At 32.3% G+C, this 24,105-nt stretch overlaps 1 protein-coding gene across 1 annotated transcript; it reads left to right on the top strand.

Moving 5' to 3' along the window:
* The first annotated feature begins 11,212 nt into the window (after positions 1-11,212).
* LOC132746883 (centrosomal protein POC5-like) lies at positions 11,213-24,046 on the top strand. The gene is made up of 6 exons (XM_060736160.1): positions 11,213-11,387; positions 11,814-11,993; positions 14,331-14,499; positions 16,312-16,469; positions 18,555-18,710; positions 19,652-24,046. Exons 1-6 carry the CDS (start codon positions 11,334-11,336, stop codon positions 19,775-19,777), a joined length of 843 nt encoding a protein of 280 aa, XP_060592143.1. The 5' UTR covers positions 11,213-11,333; the 3' UTR covers positions 19,778-24,046.
* The last annotated feature ends 59 nt before the right edge of the window (positions 24,047-24,105 follow it).

Below are 24,105 nucleotides of genomic sequence, written 5' to 3' on the forward strand. Positions count from 1 at the left end.
TGCCTGATCGTCCAAGTGGGAAACTTTCGTTTCATTGCAGGCCCTAGCTTCTCGATCAGGCCAAGACCGTATTGCTAGAAAATTTTGGGTTGGGGATTGAGGACGGTAAGTTGTTTATTAAATTTTAGTCACCCATCCTTGTTTGGGCACACATTTATACATCTAAAGACCATTAAGTGGCCCCAACACTTAGCTACAATCACAAATTTTTTTAAAGAGCGTCCTGCGAAATGATGTCCCACCTTGGGGGAGGGTTCGATTTTTGTTTTCTATAAAACTGAAGCTTGAATATGATACGTTTAAATGGAAATTTAATGTTTTGCAACATTTAAATTATACAAAGGACATTACAAAAATTATACAATACATTTTGGTCAGTTTTAAAAGTTCAAACATTTTGGTCATCTTTGCCCCATAAATGGATTTTGTGGGGAAGACCACAGTGGAGGCCCGGGAAGTTTTGAAAATGAATCCCTTTGAAGTTTCGTGGTTTTATGATAAATAGTCATCTTGCATATTATTACTTTTTAACTCACAACATTTTTCATGTTGTGCCTGTTTTTTGAAATTCTGCTGAAGCATCACTGAAAAAAGGGGACTATATTGTGTTGAAAAGCATTGCTTTAAAATCCCTTCTTAGGAAAATTTTAGCATTAAAGAAAAACATTGGTGGGTTTTTGGGTTAATAATGATTAATATGTAGGCCATTAAAATCCTTTAAAAAAAATATTTGGTGATTTTAAACTGAAACAAATTTCCCTGGGGGTTTAAAAGAGCCTTTCTTGAAGCACCTGAATGGTCTTCTGATTAGACTTAATGAAATTTATTTAACAAATAAATTGTATTTTACGAGCATTCTTGGAATGAAATTTGTATGTCACCGCCTATTAGATCTAAGCTTTTTTTAACATAACTGATGTCACCCTGATTAGGTACCTAAGATATTGAACCATAAAATTAAGCTCGGAAGCAACTGATCACCCTGGGATAAACAGAGGAATTTTTTTAATACCCATTAAAAAAATGATTTTAGAAAGGGCTTGTTTTTGGAAGCCCAATTTTTGAAATGTCCAAACCTCCTAATTAGACGTAAAGGTTTATTTTAACATAGAAAATTGTTATTTTAGTAGCTTTTTTTGAGCAACCCTGGAATGTCCATCCCCTCTAACGTTTAAAAACGCCCTGATCAAGATTTTATTTAACATAAAAAATATTTTAATATTTTTAGAGCTTTTCTCGAATGCAATACTGATTGTCACCACCGTTAATGTTTAGACCGGGCCTTAGAAGATTACCCACCAAATCAAGGAACTCAGCCTCCAGGGCTCAAAATGACAATTTCCCCTTGATTTTTACTAACAAAATCAAAATAAAACTAACAACCCAAGAAGACAAAAGCCTCCTGATTTTTTGGAGGGCCAGTCTCCCCAACCCAAATTTCCCCTTTAGACCGAAAGAGAGACCAACAATGGTAAAAATGGGGTTTGCTTAATTTGTTACAATGGATCCTGGAAACCAGTATTTTTTTTGGGATTTTATAACCAATATGATCAATTACTTTAATATAACCATATGGAAAATCAGTTTTAATTGGCAAATTTATCCTGACAGGGAAAATTTATTTTTTAATTTAAACTTTGTGTTTTAAATAACTGAAACATGGGATTTCAAAGTTTTATATTTGCATTATATGACAATGCATTTAATTTAAACTTGTGTTATTATGACCAATGATTCAGCTATAATTTGGCAAAATGTATAAATGCGGACAAGAAACTTTTAATTTAACTTTTGGGGTTTGGGTTCCAAGAAAAATAACAATGGAAATTAAGTTTTAAATTTTTTTGGAAATTTTATAAATCAATGATAATTAAGCTTAGCATATAAGTAATTCCCCGCATTTCTAAATATGAACATGAATAATTAACTTTGTTGGTAAGGAAATACATTAAATTTAAGTTTTAATTTGAATTTATATGAATGATTTAATTTAACTGTGTTAATAATGAACATTGAAAAATTTCGCAGTTTTAATTCTTTTGGCCATTATATGACATGAATTTGTTTAAATTTTTAAATTTTGTGGGTTTTATATTGAAAACAAAATTGAAATTTTCAAAAGTAAAAAAATTGCCATTTAATTTAGGAAAAAGAATACTACTTTTTTTTTTTTTTAAAAAAAAAAAAAAAAAAAAAAAGGATACATGATTAAGTTTAATTTGAATTAATGACTATGAATTAATTTCAACTGCTGTTTCTTGATGATTAAGTTTTTATTTGCATTATATGACATGGATTTAATTTAACTTGTGTGTTATGACAGTATTCAAATTGTCTTTTTAAGTTACTGGAGAACATGAATAAGTATGAGTTAAGACAATTTTTTAAGGCCGGCTCATTTGAGAATTAAGTTGGGCTATCCTACTCACGTAGGCCACAGCAAGGATGGTTTCCACTGTTAAAGATATGCCACTCAGCCAAACAAGCACTAATTGCTTTAATAACAAACCTATTTTTGGGAGAAGGTTTAATTGAGGTAACATCTAATGAACCTTCAAAGTGCGGCATGGCCGAGTGGGTTAACTACGTCGACTCGCAATCAATGACCTGCCTAATGAGGCCCATGGGTACATTTATATCTTCTCGCCAAGTCAAAGTTTCCTTGAGTCAAGAAACTTTACCACTAATTACTCAGTATTGGTTGGTTTCCCAAAGAAACAGACTCTCCAAAAGGTGTGGTCATAAAGCTTATAATGCTTCCTAACACCCATCCCAAACCTAAAAAAAATTTCTTTACTTAATACTTTTTAAATTAAAAAAAAAAATTCCCTTGTTTAAAACCCAACTTTTTAACAAATTTATAAAATAGCCTCTTTTTTTTGAACTTAGAAAATTTAAATTTTTTTTTGGTAAAATTTTGCATGCAACATCCCATCTTCCCAAACTATGAAGCTTTCTACATAACACTTAGTACCTGTCGTTCGGATCTTAACCGGAGGTCACTGTCAGAGGCTCATATTTTTTTTTCTTAAACATGGGGAAAATTTTTTACAGCCCTGAAAAAAATGAACTTTGAAAAACAAAAATAAAGTTGTAAACTGTAAAATTTTCTTTCAAATGGAAAAATGAAAGTTTTTTTCATTTTTAATTTTTGGACTTAAAAATGGCAAATGGCCCTGTGGATTATAGTTGGAGGTTTTACCGTGCTCCGTGGTCCGAGGTTTAGAGTCGATGACTTTCTAATCCAGTTAACCTCTCCCTTGGGGCAAATGGGGTTTCAAATTTCCCCCCGGGGAGAAAAAATTGGCTTTTTGTTGTATTTTAAGCCGCGGGGAGGAAGGGTGTCCTATGTTAAAACTTGGTGACACCTCCCCAGGAACGATGGGTTTAGGGAACCACTACCCCCCGGCCTTAATATTGACTGAATACTGTTTGAAAAGGCCGTAAAAGAAACAAACAACAAACAAAAGTTGGAGGCACTATAAAGGCCATAACTCTAGCATTGAATTTTGAATGAATTGTTGACAAGCTTTTTTTGTTTATATTTACAGACCTATTACCCCAGGCATTATGGCAAGAATACCATTCAAACAGTCTCAGATTGAATGGAAACAACAAAAGACAAAAATATTTTTGAAATTTTATTTTTGAATGATAACTCCTTGATCTTAAGCCTTGACTTAATGAAAAGATTATGATAACGCCTTGATCTTAGCTTGATTTATTGGAAGAGAATAATGATAACTCTGATTCCTAAAAGCTTTGGTTTTTTTTTTTCAATTGAAGGATATGGATAATTTCTTGATCTTTAGCTTTGACCCCTAAATTAAAGGGATTGTTGGGATAACCTTTCATGGATTCCCTTAAAGCTTGGAAACTAATTGGGGAAGGAATAAATAATAATTTTCCCTTTTGGAACCCCCTTTAAAGCCCCCTTGGGACAAATTGAAGGATATAAATACCTTGGACTTTTAGCTGAATTAAATGACAGGATATGATAATAAATTGATCTTGGAGCTTGGACTAACTGAAGGAAATGATATTTGTTTATCTTTAAGCTTTGACTCCATTGATGGTATGATAACTCCTTGATCTTAAGCTAGACTAATTGAAGGATGATGATGACTCTTTGAACTTAAATGATATGGAATAATCTGATTCTTGAGCTTGACTAACTGAAGGAAATGAAGATAACTTGGTTTTTTTTTTTCCTTTAAAGCTTGGAAACATTTTTTTTGAATTTGGTATGATAACTCCTTACTAACTGGGACTATAAGGTGGATATGGGATAAGGTTCTTGGATCTTGGAAGCTTTGGACTAACTGGAAAGAAATTGAAACGTTTACTTAAGCTTGACTATTGAAGTAAAAAATGATAACTTTCTGATCTTAAGGCTCGACCTTATTGAAGTATATGATTAACTCTTTAATTCCTTAAGCTTGACTAATTGAGGATTAATAACTCCTTGACCTTAAGCCTTGGACTTATTTAAGGATATAATGAACCTGCCTTGACCTTGAAGCTTGACTTAAAATTTTAAGGAATTATGAAATTAAACCTTCCCTTGAAATTTCTTTAAGCTTGAAAAACCCTAAATTTTGAAGGAAAAATGGACATAACCCCTTTGGATCCTTAAAAGCCTTGGTCCCCCTAATAAAGGATTGGATATTCCCCCCTTGACATCTTTTTTAGCTGTGGGTTTTTTTTCCCGTTTTTTTGGGAAAAATATAAATATAACTTTTTTTTGAATTTTAAGCCCCTTGACATTATTGAATAATAATATGATAATTTCTTGATCTTAAGCTTTACTTATTGAAGGAAATAATAAAACCTTGATTTTAGGCTTGACTAATTGAAATATATGATAACCTTTTTTTTTTTTTTTTCTTGGAAAGCCCTTTTACCCTAATGCAGTATTATGATATTTCATTCTTTAAGGCTTACTAATTTGGGAAAGGAATTTTATTGACCTAACCCTCCCCCTTTTAATCTTAAAGCCTTGAAAAAAAAACTAATTGAAGGATATAATAATTCTTTTGAAACCTTAACCCTTTTGACTTAATTTGAAAAAAGAACATGGGATAAATACTTTGATCTTAAGATTGATCTTATTGGAGAAGGGGATAAATGAAAATAAAATCCTTGAAAGATCCCTTAAGCCTTGAAACTAATTGAACGGAATAATTAATAATCGTCTCCTGTTTGTAACTCCTTAAAGCTTTGACTTTAATTTGAAAAAAAAGTTTAAAAATGCTAATACCTTTGAATTCTTTAATGGATTGATTTATTTAAGGTGGAAAATTTAACTCCTTGGATTTATAGCTTTGGACTAATTGAAGTATGGAAAATTTCTTGGGATTCTTAGGCTGACTAAATTTGGGAGGATTGTCGATAACTCCTTGATCTAGCTGGACTAATTGAAGGATATAATAATTCCCCTTGACCTTTAGCTTGACTTATTGAAAGGAAATTGATAAAATACTTTTGAATCTTAAGCTTGACGTAATTGTAAGGATAATGAACCTCCTTTATCTTAGCTTGGGACCCTAAGTTGAAGGATTAATAATTCCTTGATTTAGCTTGACTTACTTGAAAAAGAAAAATGATAAATACCCCTAATCTAGCTTGGGAAAAAAACCGCTAATTTTTGCAAGGATATGATCAGGCCCCTTCTTCCTTGAAATCTTTAAGCTTAAATAATTGAAGGATATAATAAAACTTTGATTTTAGGCTTGACTAATTGAAATATATGATAACTTTTTTGATCTTGAGCTTGACTTATTGAAGTATATGATAATTTCTTGATCTTAGGCTTAACTAATTGATGGATGTGATAACTCCTTGATCTTATGCTTGACTAATTGAAGGATATAATAATTCCTTGACATTTAGCTTGACTTATTGAAAGAAGTGATAATACCTTGATCTTAAAGCAATGACTAATTGAAGGATATGATAAACTCCTGATCTTTTACTTGAACTTTATTTTTAAGGATATGACTCAACTCCTTGATCTTTTGGGTGCTTGAACTAAATTCAATATGGGCAAACTCCTTTCATCAAGCTTTGGACTTTTGGAAGGATAAATAACTCCCTTATCTAAGCTTGACTTATTGAGGATATAATACTCTTGATCCTAGCTTGCCTTATTGAAAAATGATAATACCTGAACTTTACAGCCATGACTAATTGAAGGATATAATAACTCCATTTGATCTTACAACGCTTGACTTATTGAGATATAATACTCCTGAATCTTAAATTTGACTTATTGACGATTATAATATTTCCTTGATCTTAAGCTTGACTTATTGAAGGATAATCAATACATCCCTTTTTGGGAATCTTTGGTGGCCCCTTTTGAAAATCTTTTTATTGGAAGGAAATTTAATTAATAATCCCCTTCGATCTAAACTGACTTAGAAGGGGATATTATACCACCTGACTTCTTGAACTTATTGAAAGGAATAATAACCCTTGATCTTAAAAGCTTGACTTATTGAAGGATATATAACCCTTGATCTTAGCTTGATTATTGAATGGAAATGGATTAACTCCTTTATATTAAGCTTGTCAAATTGAAGGATATGATGACTCTTTGAACTTTAATGATATGTTAACTTCTTGATCTTGAGCTTGACTAACTGAAGGAAATAATAACTTATTTATCTTAAAGGTGACAAATTGAATGGTATGATAACTCCTTAACCTTAAGCTTGACTTAATTTGAAGGAATATGAAAAATAACTTCCTTTTTATCCTAAGCTTAAAAAAAAACCCAACATTTAAAGAATAATTAAATTAAAATTTTCCCTTTTTTAATCTAAAATTGAATTAAGGGATAATGCAAACTCCTGATCTTGTGCTTGACAATTGAAGGTATATGGAAACCATGGAACTTCAGTCGGACTATTAAAGAATAGATAACGCTTGATCTTAAGCTGAAAATAATGAAGATAATGAAATATTCCTTAAACCTTAAAGCTTGACTTAATTGAAGGATACTGGATTGACCTTTGAACTTAAATGATAATGAATAACTCCTTGCATCCTTTGAGCTTGACTAACTGAAGGAAATGAAGAATAAAACTTTGTTTATCTTAAGGGCCCTTTGGAAAACTTTTTATTTTAAGGGATATGAAAAAAATAACTCCTTTTTTGGAATCTTGGTTTTGGGCCTTTGGACTTTAATTGAAGGATATGTTAAAAAAAATTTCAAATTGCAATCTTTTAACTTGACTATTAAGGAAATGAAAACTCCTTTTCTTAAATAATTTATGATGGATATTGATAACTCCTTGATCTTTAGCTGAATAAATGAAAGGATATAATAACTCATTTTATCTTACCGCTTGTCCTTTTTTAAGGATTGATAACTCTTAATCTTAAGCTTTGGAACTAATTGGAATGATCATGAAATTTATCTTTTTTTTGGATCCTTTTAAGCTTTGACCTTTATTTTCAAGGATATGCCTAACCCTCCTTGGAAATCCTTTTTTAAGCTTGAACACCCCTTTAAAAATTGGAAAAAATTTTAAGAATACTCCCATTCCTAAAAGCCCCGAACAACTTGGGAGAGTGAACCTGTCACTAAGCTGGGACTAAATGAAGGATATGAAACCCTTCTAAATTGGACTAATTGAAGCATATGATATTCGCTGCTTGATCTTAAACTTGACTAATTAAAGGAAATGATAACTCCTTTATCTTGAGCTTGACTTATTTAAGGATATAATAACTCTTTTATCTTATGCTTGACTTATTTAAGGAAAATGATGGGGGGTTACTCCCTTTGAATCTTCTAGCTTGAAATCCCTTTTTTTATTTTAAGGAATTTATAAAAATAAACTTTTTTTCTTAAAAACCTGGGACTAAAATGAAATTTGATATGATAACTCTTGGATTTATGGCTGAACTAATGGAAGATGTGTTACCCCCATGATCTAAAGGCTTGACTCCCATTGAAGGCCCTTGATTAAATAATTTTCCCTTGAATCTTTTTTACGCCTTTGAACCCTTTAAATTTGAAAGGATACGCTTAACTCCTTGATCTTTTAGGCTTGGACTTATTTAAGGATATATAATCTTTTATTCTTGAGCTTTCGACTAATTGATAAGGATATGATAACTCCCTTGATCTTAAAAGCTTGACTTATTGGAAAGGAATAATGATGACTCTTTGAACTTTAAATGATATGATAACTCCTTGATCTTGAGGCTTTGGACTTAACTGGGAAGGCAATGGACTAACTTGTTTATCTCAAGCTTGACTAATTGAATGGTATGAAATTTAAACCCTTGCTTTCTTAAGCCTGGCACTTATGGAAGAAAAAATATGAAATACCTCCCCTTGATCTTAAAGCTTTTTTTTTTTTCCAGAAAAACCTAAAAACAAACAACTGTTTAATAGATTGACTGAATGATTTTTTCCCTCATATTTATTTTTCCAGCAGCTTTTTCAAAACACTTGTAATTTAAGAAATCCATATATCCCAAACAGTGATTTTTTATTTTACATAGCAAACAAATTAATTTGTTTTTGTTTTGAGTTAAGATGCCAAAGAAATTATATCATGAGGGTGTAAACCTTGTATTAATTGATATTGATTTTTTTTTGTATTTTCCAGCAGGTAAGAAACAACTTGTATTGATTGATAGTTGATTGTTTCATATTGATTGATTGATTGATCATTTTTTCATATTTTTCAGTAACTAACAAAAAACTGGTAATAGATTGATTTGATTGACTGATGTTTTTTTTTTTTTAATGTTTTTTTTTGTTATTCTTGCCGGCCAGGGTAAAAAAAAACTGGGCAGGAATATGAGAAAGGTATATTATTCGGCCAAAAACAGTAGATCCTGAAATGTTTAAAGCCTAAAAGACCTTTGGGAGAAAAATAATGATGGACCAGTGGTGCCCTAGATCCCTAAAAAAGAGAAATGTTCTTGGTTAATGTTTTTTTTAATTCTTAAAATATGTTAATTACATGATATACTAATGCCCACTTCAATTTTCTTTTTTTTTTTAAAAATATTAAAAAATTTTTATTTTTTTTGACTTTACACAGTTCCCTTCCTTTGGGTTATGTATAAAAATATAACATGTTTTTAAAATTCATTCCCAGGGTAGATATGATATTTTTTCTGATTTCTTCTACAATCATTATAATTTTATGTGGTCACCATATGAATATATACTGGCAGTTTTTTAAGACAAAGAACAATTGTACTAGACCCGTATTAGGGTATGCAGCTTCCCATACATAGTTTATTCATTATTTTATTCAAATTAAACATATTCAGTAAGAATTTCATGGATTTCAATGCATTTTTAAGATAAAAATAATTTACCAAAAGATGAACAAGGTATATCTTTAAAGATTTAGGTTCAAATATTTTTATCGTATACCCACGCCGATAAATTTGCGACTCCGTCATGATGTGGATAAATTTTGACATGAAGTTATTTTTGTGATACAAACAGCGTTAACACACGCTAAATGTTAGCTTTATACAAAAATATGACAACATTTATAAGTTTAATATAAACAATTCTACCTTGCTACTAGAGGAGTAAGTGAAGTAGGTTATTTTAGACAAGACATTTAATTTTTTAGTCACATTATAAGAATTAAGGTAGAAAATGAATTAATCTTCCAACAGAAGAACAAAAACGTGATTTTCATAACATCATTATTGAATTGATTATCGTTTACAAATTTCATGTAGATATGCTTTTCCTTTTTCTCTACTTTATACAGAAAGTCTTTTACAAACATAGTCAAATGAGCAGATTATTTATTCATCATATAGTTTGAAATGTGTTTAAGTAAAATACAAAATGTATATCCCAAACAGTGATTTGTCGCTCAATAACATCACTGTTTGGAGTTCAGTTTATTTATTTTAATCTTTATTTTGATAAAGGCTGAGTTCAGTCAATCAAAAATTCGGATAGTGGAACAAGACAGACTTCAATTGATGAAAGAACAAGAAAAGTAAGTTAGTTATATATTATATGCAAGGCTGGCAAAATCAATTCTCCCTATTGCCCAGGTTGTCCCACAGCCTGTAGGGACAAGTGAAGATTTTAAAGAATTAACTATGTAAATATCATACAGACAAGTTAAAAAATGCTTCTTATAGAAACAGACAAGTATGTCAAAATCAGATTTTGCCGGCTTTTAACTGCTAAATATTATGTAAATTTTATAAATTATGATAAATCCGATATTTAAAGATCATTACCACCCTCTTGATTATGGTCAGCATTGTCTAATGACTGAGCATGTATGGTACTGAAACATGGGCTTAAAAAAATCTTGATCCAACTAAAATTCACGACATCATAACTGACACATTTGCCTGTCAATTTTTTTAAATTTTTTTTTCATGCTTTGAATATTTTGCATTGGTTGGGATAAACAATGTTGCACAAGCCAAAAAGGTATGACCGAGGTTTCAAATGGTACTAAATATTTTCCCCAATTTCGCAATTTTACATCGCAAAATTTCCCAAACTTGACTAGGTACTTTTCCCAAAATGGCCAGGAAAAGGACTGGCTACATTCTACTTCTAACCATAAAAGCTATCATAACAATGTAAACTTAACAAAACATTATCAAATTGGTCTCTACAGAAAAAAAATGGGAAAAGAACTGACAGGGGTGGCATAGACCAAGAAAAATAATAGAAAATTCTGGAAAAAAATTAGTAATCTTCCTTATTCTGATTCTATTATAGAAAAATTATTGAATGTCATGGAAAGTTGAAAAAATATACTCAAAATATATGATAATGTATAAAAAACCTGAGTGAAGGCAATTTTCTTTTGCTCACAACTTTCTATATTTCTTAAGAAATTTAACCAAACTTTTACAGAACTTTTGTCACCAAGTGCTGTGAAACTGAAAGTTTTGATGAAGTTCTTAGAAAAAAATAGGACGTGTGGCATACAGCAGAAATTTCTTATGCTGCCCTTTTACCTGGGCACCAACAATCTCGAATCTAATAATCATATTTTCCTTAAGAGAAGCTTTTTAAAAGCACTGAACTTAATCGATGACTCCTATGTCAGGCATTTAACCAAACTTTTACAGAACTCTTGTCACCAAGTGCTGTGAAAGATTTGTTGTAGTCTTTTGAAAATAAAACAGGACATATTTAGATATTGAGTCTGTATTTCAGGCATGCATCTGACAAGATAAAACTTGTAGAAGAAATAAATAGTTAAAAGTAATTACTAGCTACATATGAAAAATCCATAGACAGGAAGGATCAAGTAATCTCTAATCTGACGCATGCAATGCAGAAACAGAAAGATTAAAATGAAATGATGAGAACATTCTGTGAGTGGAAGATGAAACATAATGATTTCAAGAGAGAGGTATAACTTTACATACAGATTTACCGACAGATATTTAATAAAAAACTTGGCAATAAGATTATATAAAAATGTTAAATTTCAGGCTGAAAAGTAGATTATTTTAGATTTTTATTTTTACCGGGACATAAATCATGTCTGGGACGCCTCCGGGACAGACACCTAATTTCCGGGACATTCCTGGATGAATGCTTTAATGTATAAAGCTATATTTCTGCTGCAAAAATTATAGTTTGTATTTTAAAAAATGCTTCTTCAAAATTCTTGTATGAAAGAAATATGATAGTAAACTGCCTTAAAAATGGATGAGCACATGCATGAAATAATGCACGGAAGGGCTGTGGTCGTCCTCCACCAGTTAAGCTGGAACGTTGCCATATGACCTGTACTGCGTTGGTATGACGTAAAAACAAACTTAATATTTTTCAGACATTTTGTACCATGATAGCTAAGAAGCATCATCAAAGATGTTTACAAAGAAAAGTTTGGGATGCTTGGCACTCGGTCATAGAGACAAAATGGAGGGTGCGTGTAGAAAAAGCCTGCCAGGCGAAGGCGCAAGAAGTTTGTATTCAGCTCACAAATAATTACGAGGCAAAACTGGCTTCTGTAAGTTAATTTACCAGTTATTTTGTTACCTTCTTTCCAGTTAGTGCTTTCAATGTTGTACACAAATCTTCCGACAGTAATGTATAATATTATAATCATAAAAGGTATAATTATGATGTAACATTATAAAATATGCGGAAAACATCAAAATAAGATTGTATATTGATATGCAGATTAAAAGGCTGCTAATTTGTCCCAAGACAATTAGGTTAGTATCTTAAAAAAATTTACAGCCCAACCCAAATGCTACTCTACTTCGGCTGGCTGACTTTTGATGAAATAGCAGCCTATGCTTATCATAGTCTGGAGTTCCTTCCCCTTACACTGTAGTAAAGGTAGCCAGGGAACCAGACTACCTTCCCCTTACACTACATTCTGTAGTAAATGTAGCCAGGGAACCAGTCTACCTTCCCCTTACACTATGTTCTGTAGTAAATGTAGGCAGGGAACCAGTCTACCTTCCCCTTACACTACATTCTGTAGTAAATGTAGCCAGGGAACCAGTCTACCTTCCCCTTACACTACGTTCTGTAGTAAATGTAGCCAGGGAACCAGTCTACCTTCCCCTTACACTATGTTCTGTAGTAAATGTAGCCAGGGAACCAGTCTACCTTCCCCTTACACTACATTCTGTAGTAAATGTAGGCAGGGAACCAGTCTACCTTCCCCTTACACTACGTTCTGTAGTAAATGTAGCCAGGGAACCAGTCTACCTTCCCCTTACACTACATTCTGTAGTAAATGTAGGCAGGGAACCAGTCTACCTTCCCCTTACACTACATTCTGTAGTAAATGTAGCCAGGGAACCAGTCTACCTTCCCCTTACACTACGTTCTGTAGTAAATGTAGGCAGGGAACCAGTCTACCTTCCCCTTACACTACATGTTCTGTAGTAAATGTAGCCAGGGAACCAGTCTACCTTCCCCTTAAACTATGATCTGTAGTAAATGTAGGCAGGGAACCAGTCTCCCTTCCCCTTGCACTATGTTCTGTAGTAAATGTAGCCAGGGAACCAGTCTACCTTCCACTTACACTACATTCTGTAGTAAATGAAGGCAGGGAACCAGTCTACCTTCCCCTTACACTATGTTCTGTAGTAAATGTAGGCAGGGAACCAGTCTACCTTCCCCTTACACTACATTCTGTAGTAAATGTAGGCAGGGAACCAGACTACCTTCCCCTTACACTATGTTCTGTAGTAAATGTAGGCAGGGAACCAGTCTACCTTCCCCTTACACTACATTCTGTAGTAAATATAGGCAGGGAACCAGTCTACCTTCCCCTTACACTGTAGTTAAAGTAGCCAGGGAACCAGTCTACCTTCCCCTTACACTATGATCTGTAGTAAATGTATCCAGGGAACCAGACTATACTAGGTATACCACTGTTTCTATTCTTGCTCAAAATATTTAAGTTTTACCTTCCTACCCCTTATTGTTTAAAGGGAGAATAAGTCAAATGTTTAGATCAGAGTTAATAGCATAAATTACACAATTATCATGTAACCAGCATTTGGTTCTTTTAATATTATGGGCTGAACAGGGATGTAACTATACAGCAATTAGGTTATGAAGTGCTATGCACCATATCTTATTTTGTAACAAAATGTTAAAAGCTTACAGGGGAAAGAAGTTAAATTGCTTATACAATAATACATGTATTTTAAGAAAAATGTACAGTAAACTTTTACCTGTTAGCTTGTATAATATACGTTAAATAAAATCTTCTTTGCAACTACATGTATTCCCTACATGAAATTAATGGTTTGATGAAAACGTACAGTTCAAACAGACTCTGTATATTTTATGATGAAACACTGATATCATCTTGAGCATTATATTATATAAAAGTGCAGTGATTTTCCACCTTATATAACAGAGGCCTATGAAAGGCCTTTTCCCAATTGAAATTTTCTTTAAAATATGCTGTTTTCCCAAAACAAGAGTTTTACTTCCCAAATAAGCAATTTTAGCAATATTTTTTCCAAAAATCAAGAGGTGAAGGCCTTTACCAAATTAATTGAGAAAATTAAATGAGGCCCTCTGCAGGGCTTTTTTACAGGTTGGAGAAGGAACAACGCCCTTAATATTTTTTTGGGAAAAATTATATGGTATGTTTGCAAAAGCGGAAGAAATAAACTTTACGAAAATTTAATATTGGGGAAAACTGCATGATTTAATAAAAATTAAAAGCCGCCATATAATGGCACTTACTATAGAAGGAAAAAGCACACTTCGATAAGTGAACAGAGATCGTATTTATGTAAGGTGGAATGCATGTATACAGATATAGCCTTAACCTAATGAATTATTTTTCCTCATGTTATATTAAATGTAGGCAAATGAAGAGTTAGAATGTGTGAAAGCGGAGGTAGCCCAGATGCATAAAGAACGTGAACGATACGAAGAGATGATGAAGAAAGCGTTCATGCGTGGAGTTTGCGCGCTTAATCTTGAGGCGATGACAATATTTCATAACAATGAGGAAAAAGAGAACAAAGACATAGGTAAACTTTTTGACATAAATTTAAAGTTAACAAAATGTGAAACTAAGGCCATGTGACTTGAAGTTGAGAAAATGTGAAACTAAGACCATGTGACTTGAAGTTGAGAAAATGTGAAAATAAGACCATTTGACTTAAAGTAAGAAAATGTGAAACTTAAAGACCATGTGACCTCAAGTAAGAAAATGTGAAACTAAGATCATGTGACTTAAAGTAAGAAAATGTGAAACTAAGACCATGTGACTTAAAGCCACTCCCCTCAGGATGGTAAAATGAAAAAAATGAAATAAAATTTCAAGTAAACAGTAAATACTCATCTAGTTAGGTTTATTGTATAAATCCATCATAACCAACACATTGATTCAAGAAAGAATGTTGACAAAAGCGTTAATATATCGGTTTTTTTCCATAATTTACTACGTTACTAATGCAGTAGCCAATATAAATAGGATAATATAATTCATTTAACACAGTCACGTGTCACAACAGTGGTTTGAAAAAATCCCTGTATCAGGTATGCCCGGGATCGTTTTTTAATTTTCGTCATTTATTATGCCCCTATCACATTTCATGCTAAAGGTTAAATCAATAAATTGGTCATCATATACATAAAATAATTAATCAATTATAATTTTAGTGCCATGAATTACTACAAATATATAAAAACAAAAGCAGTTATTCGTATCCTTATATGTTTGATTAAATCCTGGATTCCCTGCGTTCCGGAACAGAGGTCACGATATTGTCCTTTACGACCAAGTGATACTAGAAAAAAAAACGGACGAAAGAATTCCGTGGTTTAATAAAAGAACATATTTTCCGTTGGTGGAAAAGCCAACTGTTTGTTTTCAGAGCAATAATGTTAAAATATGAACATTTTGAAGTGTCATTTTGATTTATTTCAACTGTATTTGAGGGGGGATTTTGAAATATTAGCAAGACGGCAGTTTTTCTGCTATCTTCTGGAGGTCAAATGCTTTAAAGTGAGAAAATGTTAAACTAAGATCATGTAATTTGAAGTTGAGAAAAATGTGAAACTTAGCCCATGTGAATTGAAAATGAGAAAATGTGAAACTAAGGCCATGTGAATTGAAGTTGAGAACATGTGAAACTAAGCCCATGTGACCTGAAGTAAGAAAATGTGATACTAAGACCATGTAACATCAAGTAATAAAATATGAAATTAAGACCATGTGACATAAAGTGAGAATATGAGAAACTAAGACCATGTGACTTGAAAGTGAGAAAATGTGAAATTAAGACCATGTGACTTGAAGTTGAGAATTAAAGTTGAGAAAATGTCAAAATTATACCTTGTTTCCTGAAGTGAGAAAACTTGTAACTAAGACCATGTGACCTAAAGTAAGAAAATACGAAACTAAGACAATGTCATATTAATTTGTTTACCACTAAATTAGTATTAAAATAATAAACAAATCATCTCCAAAAGATCTTTTTGGTATTTTTTGTTTGAAGTAAATTAATTGTAGTTTGTAACATAGGCATTTAAAGCTACGTGTCTCCAGAAGAGCCTAAACATTTTGAGAAATTCAAGCTTGAGAAAATTGTGCTAAGATTTTAAGATAAGTAAAAAGATTCCTAATTCAAGTACAAATGTAATTTTTCACATGTTATGATTAATGATTGTTTTTGCAATATCTATCACCATTTATCTACTGCATTAGTAATACAATAAAAGCTATCTTTTGGTAATTTACGTGGATTGTAAGTGCCTTTTGCAATGTCTAAGTTACAGTCTTTGTTCACTTCACAATATATATACTTTTGAATACATTTTCAATTGATTCAAATCAGGAAATGTACAGATACCTGATGATATCAGTGAAAACATGAAAGGCAGTATACCAGAGAAAGATTACAGTATACCTAAAACATTACCACACGATCAACATGAGAGGATTGGAACTAGTGAAGGGTCACGACCTTCTACAGTAACACAGGGCCGACCATTGGTTAGTATAGTTAAAACTTTCTATTCCATGGAATTTTAAATAAGCAGTTTTAAAGGCGTTCACCGCAGTTTTCATACTAACATATAGGCAAAATGAAAATGTTTTTTAGAAATTTTGTAAGCATTGTGTGATCTAATAATATGATAACAGAAGCATTCAGGCAAAAAAATATTTTTGGGGTCGCCAAACATGTTTTTATCTCACCTGTCACAAAGTGACATGGTGAGCTTTTGTGATTGCTTTTCGTCCCGTGTCCATCTGTCGTCCGTCCGTTAACGTTTACTTTAAACAACATCTCCTCAAAAACGGCTAAGCCAATTTCATCCAAACTTCACAGGAATGTTTCTTTGGTAGCCAACTTCAAGTTCAACAAATTTAATTCCAAGCAAGTCATGGCAACCAAAAGAAAAATCATAAAATATCTTCTTTTAGAAAACCGAAAGAGCTAGAGGTTAAAAATTTGGCATGACATATCATCTAGTCAGTGTCTACCAAGTTTATATAAATAAATGCCCTGGGGTCAAAATTGGCTTCGCCCTGGGGGTCATTTATTTTCCTTATTTGTATATAGTAAATACTAAAAATATCTGCTTTTAAAAACCCCAAAGAGCTAGAGTTAAGATATTAAGCATGAACTATCTTCTAGTGACTGACTACCAAGTCTTTTCAAATAAAAGCCAAGAGGGGGGGGGGACATTGTTTATGTGTATAGTAAAAACTTGAAAAATCTTCATACAGCTAGAGCTTATATATTTATCATGAAACATCTTTAACTTGGTGTCTACCAAGTTTGTTCAAATAAAAGCCTTTGGTTTAAAATTGGCCAAGCTCCTGGGGCCTATATTCAGGTGAGCGATTTCAGGGCCATTATGGCCCTCTTATTTTATTTATCTGCTCATAAATATATAGTTATAGAGGCATCTATTAGCTTTGGTTGAAGTGGTTTACTAGGTTAATGCTTGATTTAAGCCTCCACAGCCTTGGTCACTCTGCCACTGAGGCAACTGTTGGCATTGGTTGCAGTTGTTTACTAGGTTAAATTAATGCTGAATTCAAGCCTTTGCAGTCTTGGCCACACTGCCACTGAAAACAACTATTGGCATTGGTTAAAGTGGTTTACTAGGTTAATGCTTAATTTAAGCATCAGCATCCTTGGTCACTCTGCCACTGAAGCAACTGTTGGCATTTGTTAAAGTGGTTTACTTGGTTAATGCTTAATTAAAGCCTCCGCATCTTTGGCCACTCTACCACTGAAGCAACTATTGGCATTGGTTCAAGTGGTTTACTCGGTTAATGCTTGATTTAAGCCTTTGGAACCTTGGCCACTCTGCCACTGAGGCAACTATTGCATCATTTAAAACCTGGTTTTTTGTAAGGACATGTCATGCACATCTAGATCATGTTTAAAGCAGAATGGCTGTGAGTGGTTATTTTCAAAATCACATGTCCCCGACTATTTGACTTTCAGCTTAAACTAACTCAAAAAATAGGGAGAGCTTTTTTTCTCACCCAGGCATAACATTTTGATTAAGTTTTGTGTGTGCAAGTTGGTTTCAAAAAAATTATTGAAGAGAAAAGTTTAATACTTCACACACTTATTTGAGAGTATAATAGGAGGTCACTTGTTAAGGGCCATAACTCAAACATGGATTTTGGCAGAATTATGGTCTTTTCTAAGTTTAGGATATTCTACATTATCCAGGCTGTTGTTTTGATATCAAATACTATAATAAGTCGAGCATGCTGTCCTACTGACAGCTCTTGTTACTGTATTATTAAAATTGTTGTATAGAATAGAAGATTGAAAGATTGCTAAATGAAAAGATTGTCTGTTCTTCCAAAGTACTAATCTTAGAGCAATTTTCATGGTTTTATGATGAGATTACAGTTATTCTCCTTTTATTTTTTTCAAAAAAAGTATTTAAACATAAGTACAAGAGGAACTTTTTCACCTGTGCGCGTGGCCTTCCACATTTCTAGAGTGATTTCAGCCAGTTTTTAGGCAGAAAGCTTGTCATGTGTCAATGCCTGTCTCGTGTATATTTATTCAAATTATTTTATTTTTTTCCATCCATCTTTACATAGAGTTCAAAAACAACAGGAAAACCAGGATTGTCAAAACATTTATCTACAAAGGTCACTTCAAAAGTTGACAGTAGGATGTCAAAAGGGGTGGGGTCACAAGTTTTAGCTCCGCCCATGACCTCAGTGACCGTAGAACGCCATCAGCCAGTCAGTAAAGTAAGTAAAGCACTCAAAATGACCATGAAACAGTTTGGATTTAACTCAATACAGGATTGGAGCTGTACCTCTAGATGCTTGCAGAAATCCTGATAACAAAATAGACAAATATCGTTTTTATGCAGATTTTTACATTTTTCATTCATTATCATACATAAATCTGTGTGAAAAGATGAATTAGACCTATAAAGGTTCATTCAATTGGGTAAAAAGGCAAGATTTTAGCATATTATCATTCGAGCGCCTTGTCCAGTATATACTGGAATACAGTATTTAGTGTAGTGCTCCAATCTTTTTTTTTGAGTCTCACTCAAACAGTTTTATGTTGTTTTAAAGTTCTAAAAGACGCCTTTTTATTCACATTCTGTGTTGATATTTAAGCCAAAATGAACATTTTGATGTAATTACACAGTATGATTACTTAAATTGATTTTGTTCTTCATAATTGCTGTGTCTTAGTTACCTCCCTTTGTTAAATATACTAAATAATAAAACATGCTTGAGCTGTCATGTTAGTTCCATGTAAGTTTATTGATATACAGGTACAGATATACAAGTCCTAATCTTGAATTTAATAAAAAATATAGTAAAAATTTTCATACAAATATTTGATTTGTTTGTGATAATAAAGTATGTTGTACAATATGGATGTAAATACACTTTTTGCTTTAAAAAAATCATAGAAAGAGATAAATACTGAATAAATGTAATCCAGTCTAGTTCACCAATACCAAATTAAACTACATTTTATGTTTGACATGGCGTCACATTACATTGAATTCTTCATATAATTTTCTTGTTTTCATTTGTTGATTAATATTTTGAAACAAAATGCAATACTTGTTTTGGAAAATAAAATATTGATTTGTTTTTACTTTTATATTCATTATCTACATAGATTTATGTAACTGAAAAATAATTATACATATTTTTACTTGCAGCAAACTATGCCACATGCCATTGCAGGGAAATACCCACGACAAACAGCTCCACCTAGTGACCGTAGAAAACTAGCAGGTCAAGGCCACCTGCCATCCAATATACAAACTGTAAAACATGTTGAATGATGTAATATACTGAACTCTATTAATTTGTGTAAATATGTTTTATCAAACTTGAAATTTGAATCTGAAGTTTCATTTTTTTCTCTTGCATTTAACATGTTGAACGATATACTAAAAAAAAATATATATAGCATGAGAGTATTAAAAGCCAATTTAGCCTCAAAATTACAAATATTTTTATTTTTATCTTTCAAAATTTGAGTAGCTTTCTTTATTGAGTATCCTTACAGGCTTTAATTGACAATTAAAATCCGTGGAATCCTGTAACAATTTCTAAAAGTGGTGGTGTGGCCGAATGGATTAACATGTTGGACTAGCAATAAAATGTTTGCCGGAGGCATTGGTTTAAACCCATTTCAAGGACAATCCGTTGTATCTGTGATGAAGGAACATTACACTTATTGCTAAGTGAGTACTTATTGGTCCTAGGAATGGATTCAAGAGAGTTTCAATATGCTTACAGCTGCCAACACAATCAAAATAAAATAAATTTGTATGTATTATAAAACTAAATAGTAACTTATTGGCCTTAAAGCTAGGCCATCATTGGCTTATTTTGTGTTATTTTGTGTTTTGCCAATATAAACGGCTATAGGGGTTTAGTATTTGAATTCAAAATACTATTTTGTTATCACGTTGCTACCTTTATGAGACGGTATGTCACATTCAGCACCCTATTCTTCAGGTAAAAATCATCTTGCATGTTCTCAGACCATTATTTTAACATGATTAAGAACACATTTGCTCTTTCTACAGGAAGAAAACAAATCTTTTCTGAGGCTTAATGATTTGCCTGTAAGAAATATAATCTTTTGTTAAGACATATTACATTTTTAGCTCACCTGTCACAAAGTGACAGGGTGAGCTTTTGTGATCGCTTTTCGTCCGGCGTCCATCCGGCGTCCATCCGTCCGTAAACTTTTACTTTAAATGACATCTCCTCATAAACCACCAAGCCAATTTCATTCAAACTTCACAGGAATGTTCCTTTGGTGGTCACCTTTAAAAATTGTTCAAAGAATTTTATTTCATGCAGAACTCTGGTTGCCATGGCAACCGAAAGAAAAAACTTTAAATATCTTCTTTAAATTTGAAAAACCCTAAGAGTTAGAGCTTAGATATTTGGCATGAAACATCTTCTAGTAAGTGTCTACCAAGTTTGTTCAAATAAAAGCCTTGGGGTCAAAACTGGCCCCGCCCCAGGGGGTCATTGATTTTCCCTATATGCATATATTAAAAACTTAAAAAATCTTCTTTTAAAGAACCCAAAGAGCTAGAGCTAAGATATTTAGCATGAAACATCTTCTAATAAGTGTCAACAAAGTTTGTTCAAATAAAAGCCCCGGGGTCAAAATTGGCACCACCCCAGGGGGTCATTGATTTTCCCTATATGCATATAGTAAAAACTTAAAAATGTTTTTTTTAAAGAACTCAAAGAGCTAGAGCTAAGATATTTAGCATGAAACATGTTCTAATGGGTGTCTACCAAGTGTCTACCAAGTTTGTTCAAATAGAAGCCCTGGGGTCAAAATTGGCCCCGCCCCGGGGGTCATTGATTTTCCTTATATGTGTATAGCAAAAACTTGAAAAACCCAAACTGCTAGAGTTTAGATATTAAGCATGAAACATCTTCTAGTAAGTGTCTACAAAGATTGTTCAAATAAAAGTCCTGGGGTCAAAACTGGCCCCGCCCCAGGGGTGTCATTGTTTTTAACTATATGTGTATATTAAAAACTTAAAAAATCTTCTTTCAAAAAACCCAATGAGTTAGAGCTAAGATGATAGCATGAAACATCTTTTTTTCTTATGGGTGTCTACCAAGTTTGTTCAAATAAAAGCCCTTGGGTTAAAATTGGCCCTGCCGGGGGGGGGGATCTATATACAGGTGAGCGACCTCAGGGTCATCACGGCCCTCTTGTTCTTTTTGATATTACAATTTGAAAGATTTTTCCTTTAAATTTTGTGCATTTGCTTAATTTACAAAAAAGTAGTCCTGCAAGATACCAGTGAGAATATGAAAAATATGTTTCACTGCAGTGAAAAATAATTTTTTAGGGTGAAAATACGGAAAATGAAAATACGCATTTTATTTCATCAATATTTCTCAATATTTCATTTATAAGTATATAATAAAGAAATATATATCATAGTATATAATATAAAGAAATATATTTTTAATAATGTTGCATGATTTGTGTACTAATGAACAGTATTTATTATAAAAAATGACTGCCTCTAACATCTGAGAATCATAAACAATGTTATATTATTTAGTTCTGTCATAATTATTTTCTCTTACATTGGAAAAAAAACACTGAGTGGAAACTAGTCGATGTACTTTAAGCAGTTGATTTATTCATTTGATGTTATTTGGCTAATTAAAGGGACTGCACTGAGGGTTTTTTTGGCATGTCCGATACTGGAAATAATCTCTACAAGATCAATATATGGAATTTTTTTTTGTTTGTTTGTTTTGGGTTTTACGTCACATCGACACAGTATAGGTCATATCGCGACGTTCCAGCTTTACTGGTGGAGGAAGACTTCAGGTGCCCTTCCGTGCATTATTTCAGGCACGAACGGGCACCTGAGTAGAACCACCGCCGTCCGTAAGCTAGCTGGATAGCTTCCTCACATGAAAGAATCCAAAGTCCCTGTCGGGACTCGAACCTACAGCGGTGAGGGGCAAGTGGTATATATGGAAATAAGTTAGTTTATTCATTAGATGTTAATTGGCTAATTAATGGGACTATACTTGTTTTGGACATGTCGGATACTGGAAATATTATTTTAAGATTAATGTACCCTATGACACTTAACACTTGTGTGCAAAATTTAAGATCATTCGCCTGCTCTGTTGTTTCAGAATAATTATTCAAATTATTAAACCAGCACGCCAACAGATTTATGCCTATTGTCATGAAAATTTGAATATGTATTTAACATTGTAATATTGCAAAGTTACCAAAAGAATGCAGTTTACACATTATCAATGGCACTTACAACACAATTAAATTACCATAAAGAGGTCACAATATGCAAAAATAATCCTTGCTGCATTAGTAATGGAGTAAAAAACCATAGTAATAAATACTCATTTTGAAATTTTATACTTTTCCTAAATCTTAGTACATATTTCTCAGTTTTTATTTTATCGAAATATTTTTGCTCATCTAGAGACCTGCAGCTTTAAAACTGGCCCAAAATTTAAAAGCTTTACAACGCTTTTTTCTCAAATCGGTCAAATATTAACACAAAAATATGGATTTCAATATATTTCAGAATACATTTCATAAATAAAATTATGTTTTGCATATACTTCTGTTCTGATCTATTTAAGAAATTCAAATGTTATTTTTTTTTTTGCTTTTTGACTTTTTTGCTTTTTGACCTCAGTGGAGTTCCTTTAATGTAATTTGTCATGCTGAAGCAAAATGTATGTACCATTATGTTAATAACATAAATCACATACCTGTGACGATTTTGCCACTCTGTAAATGTGGTATTGCACGGCCAGGCATATATTTTGACGTGACGTCATTTACATTTCATATTATAGTGTAAAGACGCGCTTAAATTAAGTGTTACGCTATTGGGACGTCAATGAAAAATTATTCTTTTGCACTTTTAATTTTGTGTTTGTGATATTTGTGAAGGTTCATTACTGAATTTATTGAACTTGATGAATAAAATAAGTTTTTTGCTCACCAGATGCTCGCATAATATAATATAGTTCAACTCGTGCAATTAATGCAGTATTGAACCACCACTCATTTGATATCATCCATTTAATAATGCATCTTTATATACATGTTTATAAGCAATTTAACAACTGCATTTATCTTTTCCTTTATATATCTGTCAAAGGCCTGATATGTAGCCTGTTTTAAAATAAGACAGATGGTCCTAATTAACCCTAAAATGCATACACACATAAATATACAGATACCGTTCATAAATTTTCGCACACTTGTTTTGTCTCCGCAAGTACTTATTCTATTTAACATTAATCACAAATTTGCATTTATGATAATGATTTTAGATAACTAAGGTTGGAAACTCTTTAACATCAGTTTTACAACGACATCTATAAATTTTAATGATTTCTAAGTATGTCTATTACTCGACTATCAAGCTGTGAGACTTATCACCGCTTTTATTTTTCTTATTTTTACTCATTAAAGCATAGTCACTGTATTAACTGTGAATTGTGATAACTATTTTTTATAATTTGTATCTGACATGTCAATGTTTTAAATAAAAGAAATAAATTAGTAACAAATTGTCTTCCTTTTTCAGACACTTAAAAAAGAAATTTGGAGTGTAATTTT

Source organism: Ruditapes philippinarum, unplaced genomic scaffold (assembly GCF_026571515.1).
Source record: "Ruditapes philippinarum isolate M1 unplaced genomic scaffold, ASM2657151v2 ctg9184_1_1_1_1, whole genome shotgun sequence".
NCBI classification, from domain to species: domain Eukaryota; kingdom Metazoa; phylum Mollusca; class Bivalvia; order Venerida; family Veneridae; genus Ruditapes; species Ruditapes philippinarum.

Excerpts from the sequence above, each read along its gene's own strand:
- LOC132746883 (XM_060736160.1), top strand. The coding sequence starts at position 11,334 with ATGATGAGAACATTCTGTGAGTGGAAGATGAAACATAATGATTTCAAG. Across the intron at positions 11,388-11,813 it reads ATAATGATTTCAAGAGAGAG|ACATTTTGTACCATGATAGC; the intron begins GTATAACTTTAC and ends AATATTTTTCAG. Across the intron at positions 14,500-16,311 it reads AAAAGAGAACAAAGACATAG|GAAATGTACAGATACCTGAT; the intron begins GTAAACTTTTTG and ends GATTCAAATCAG.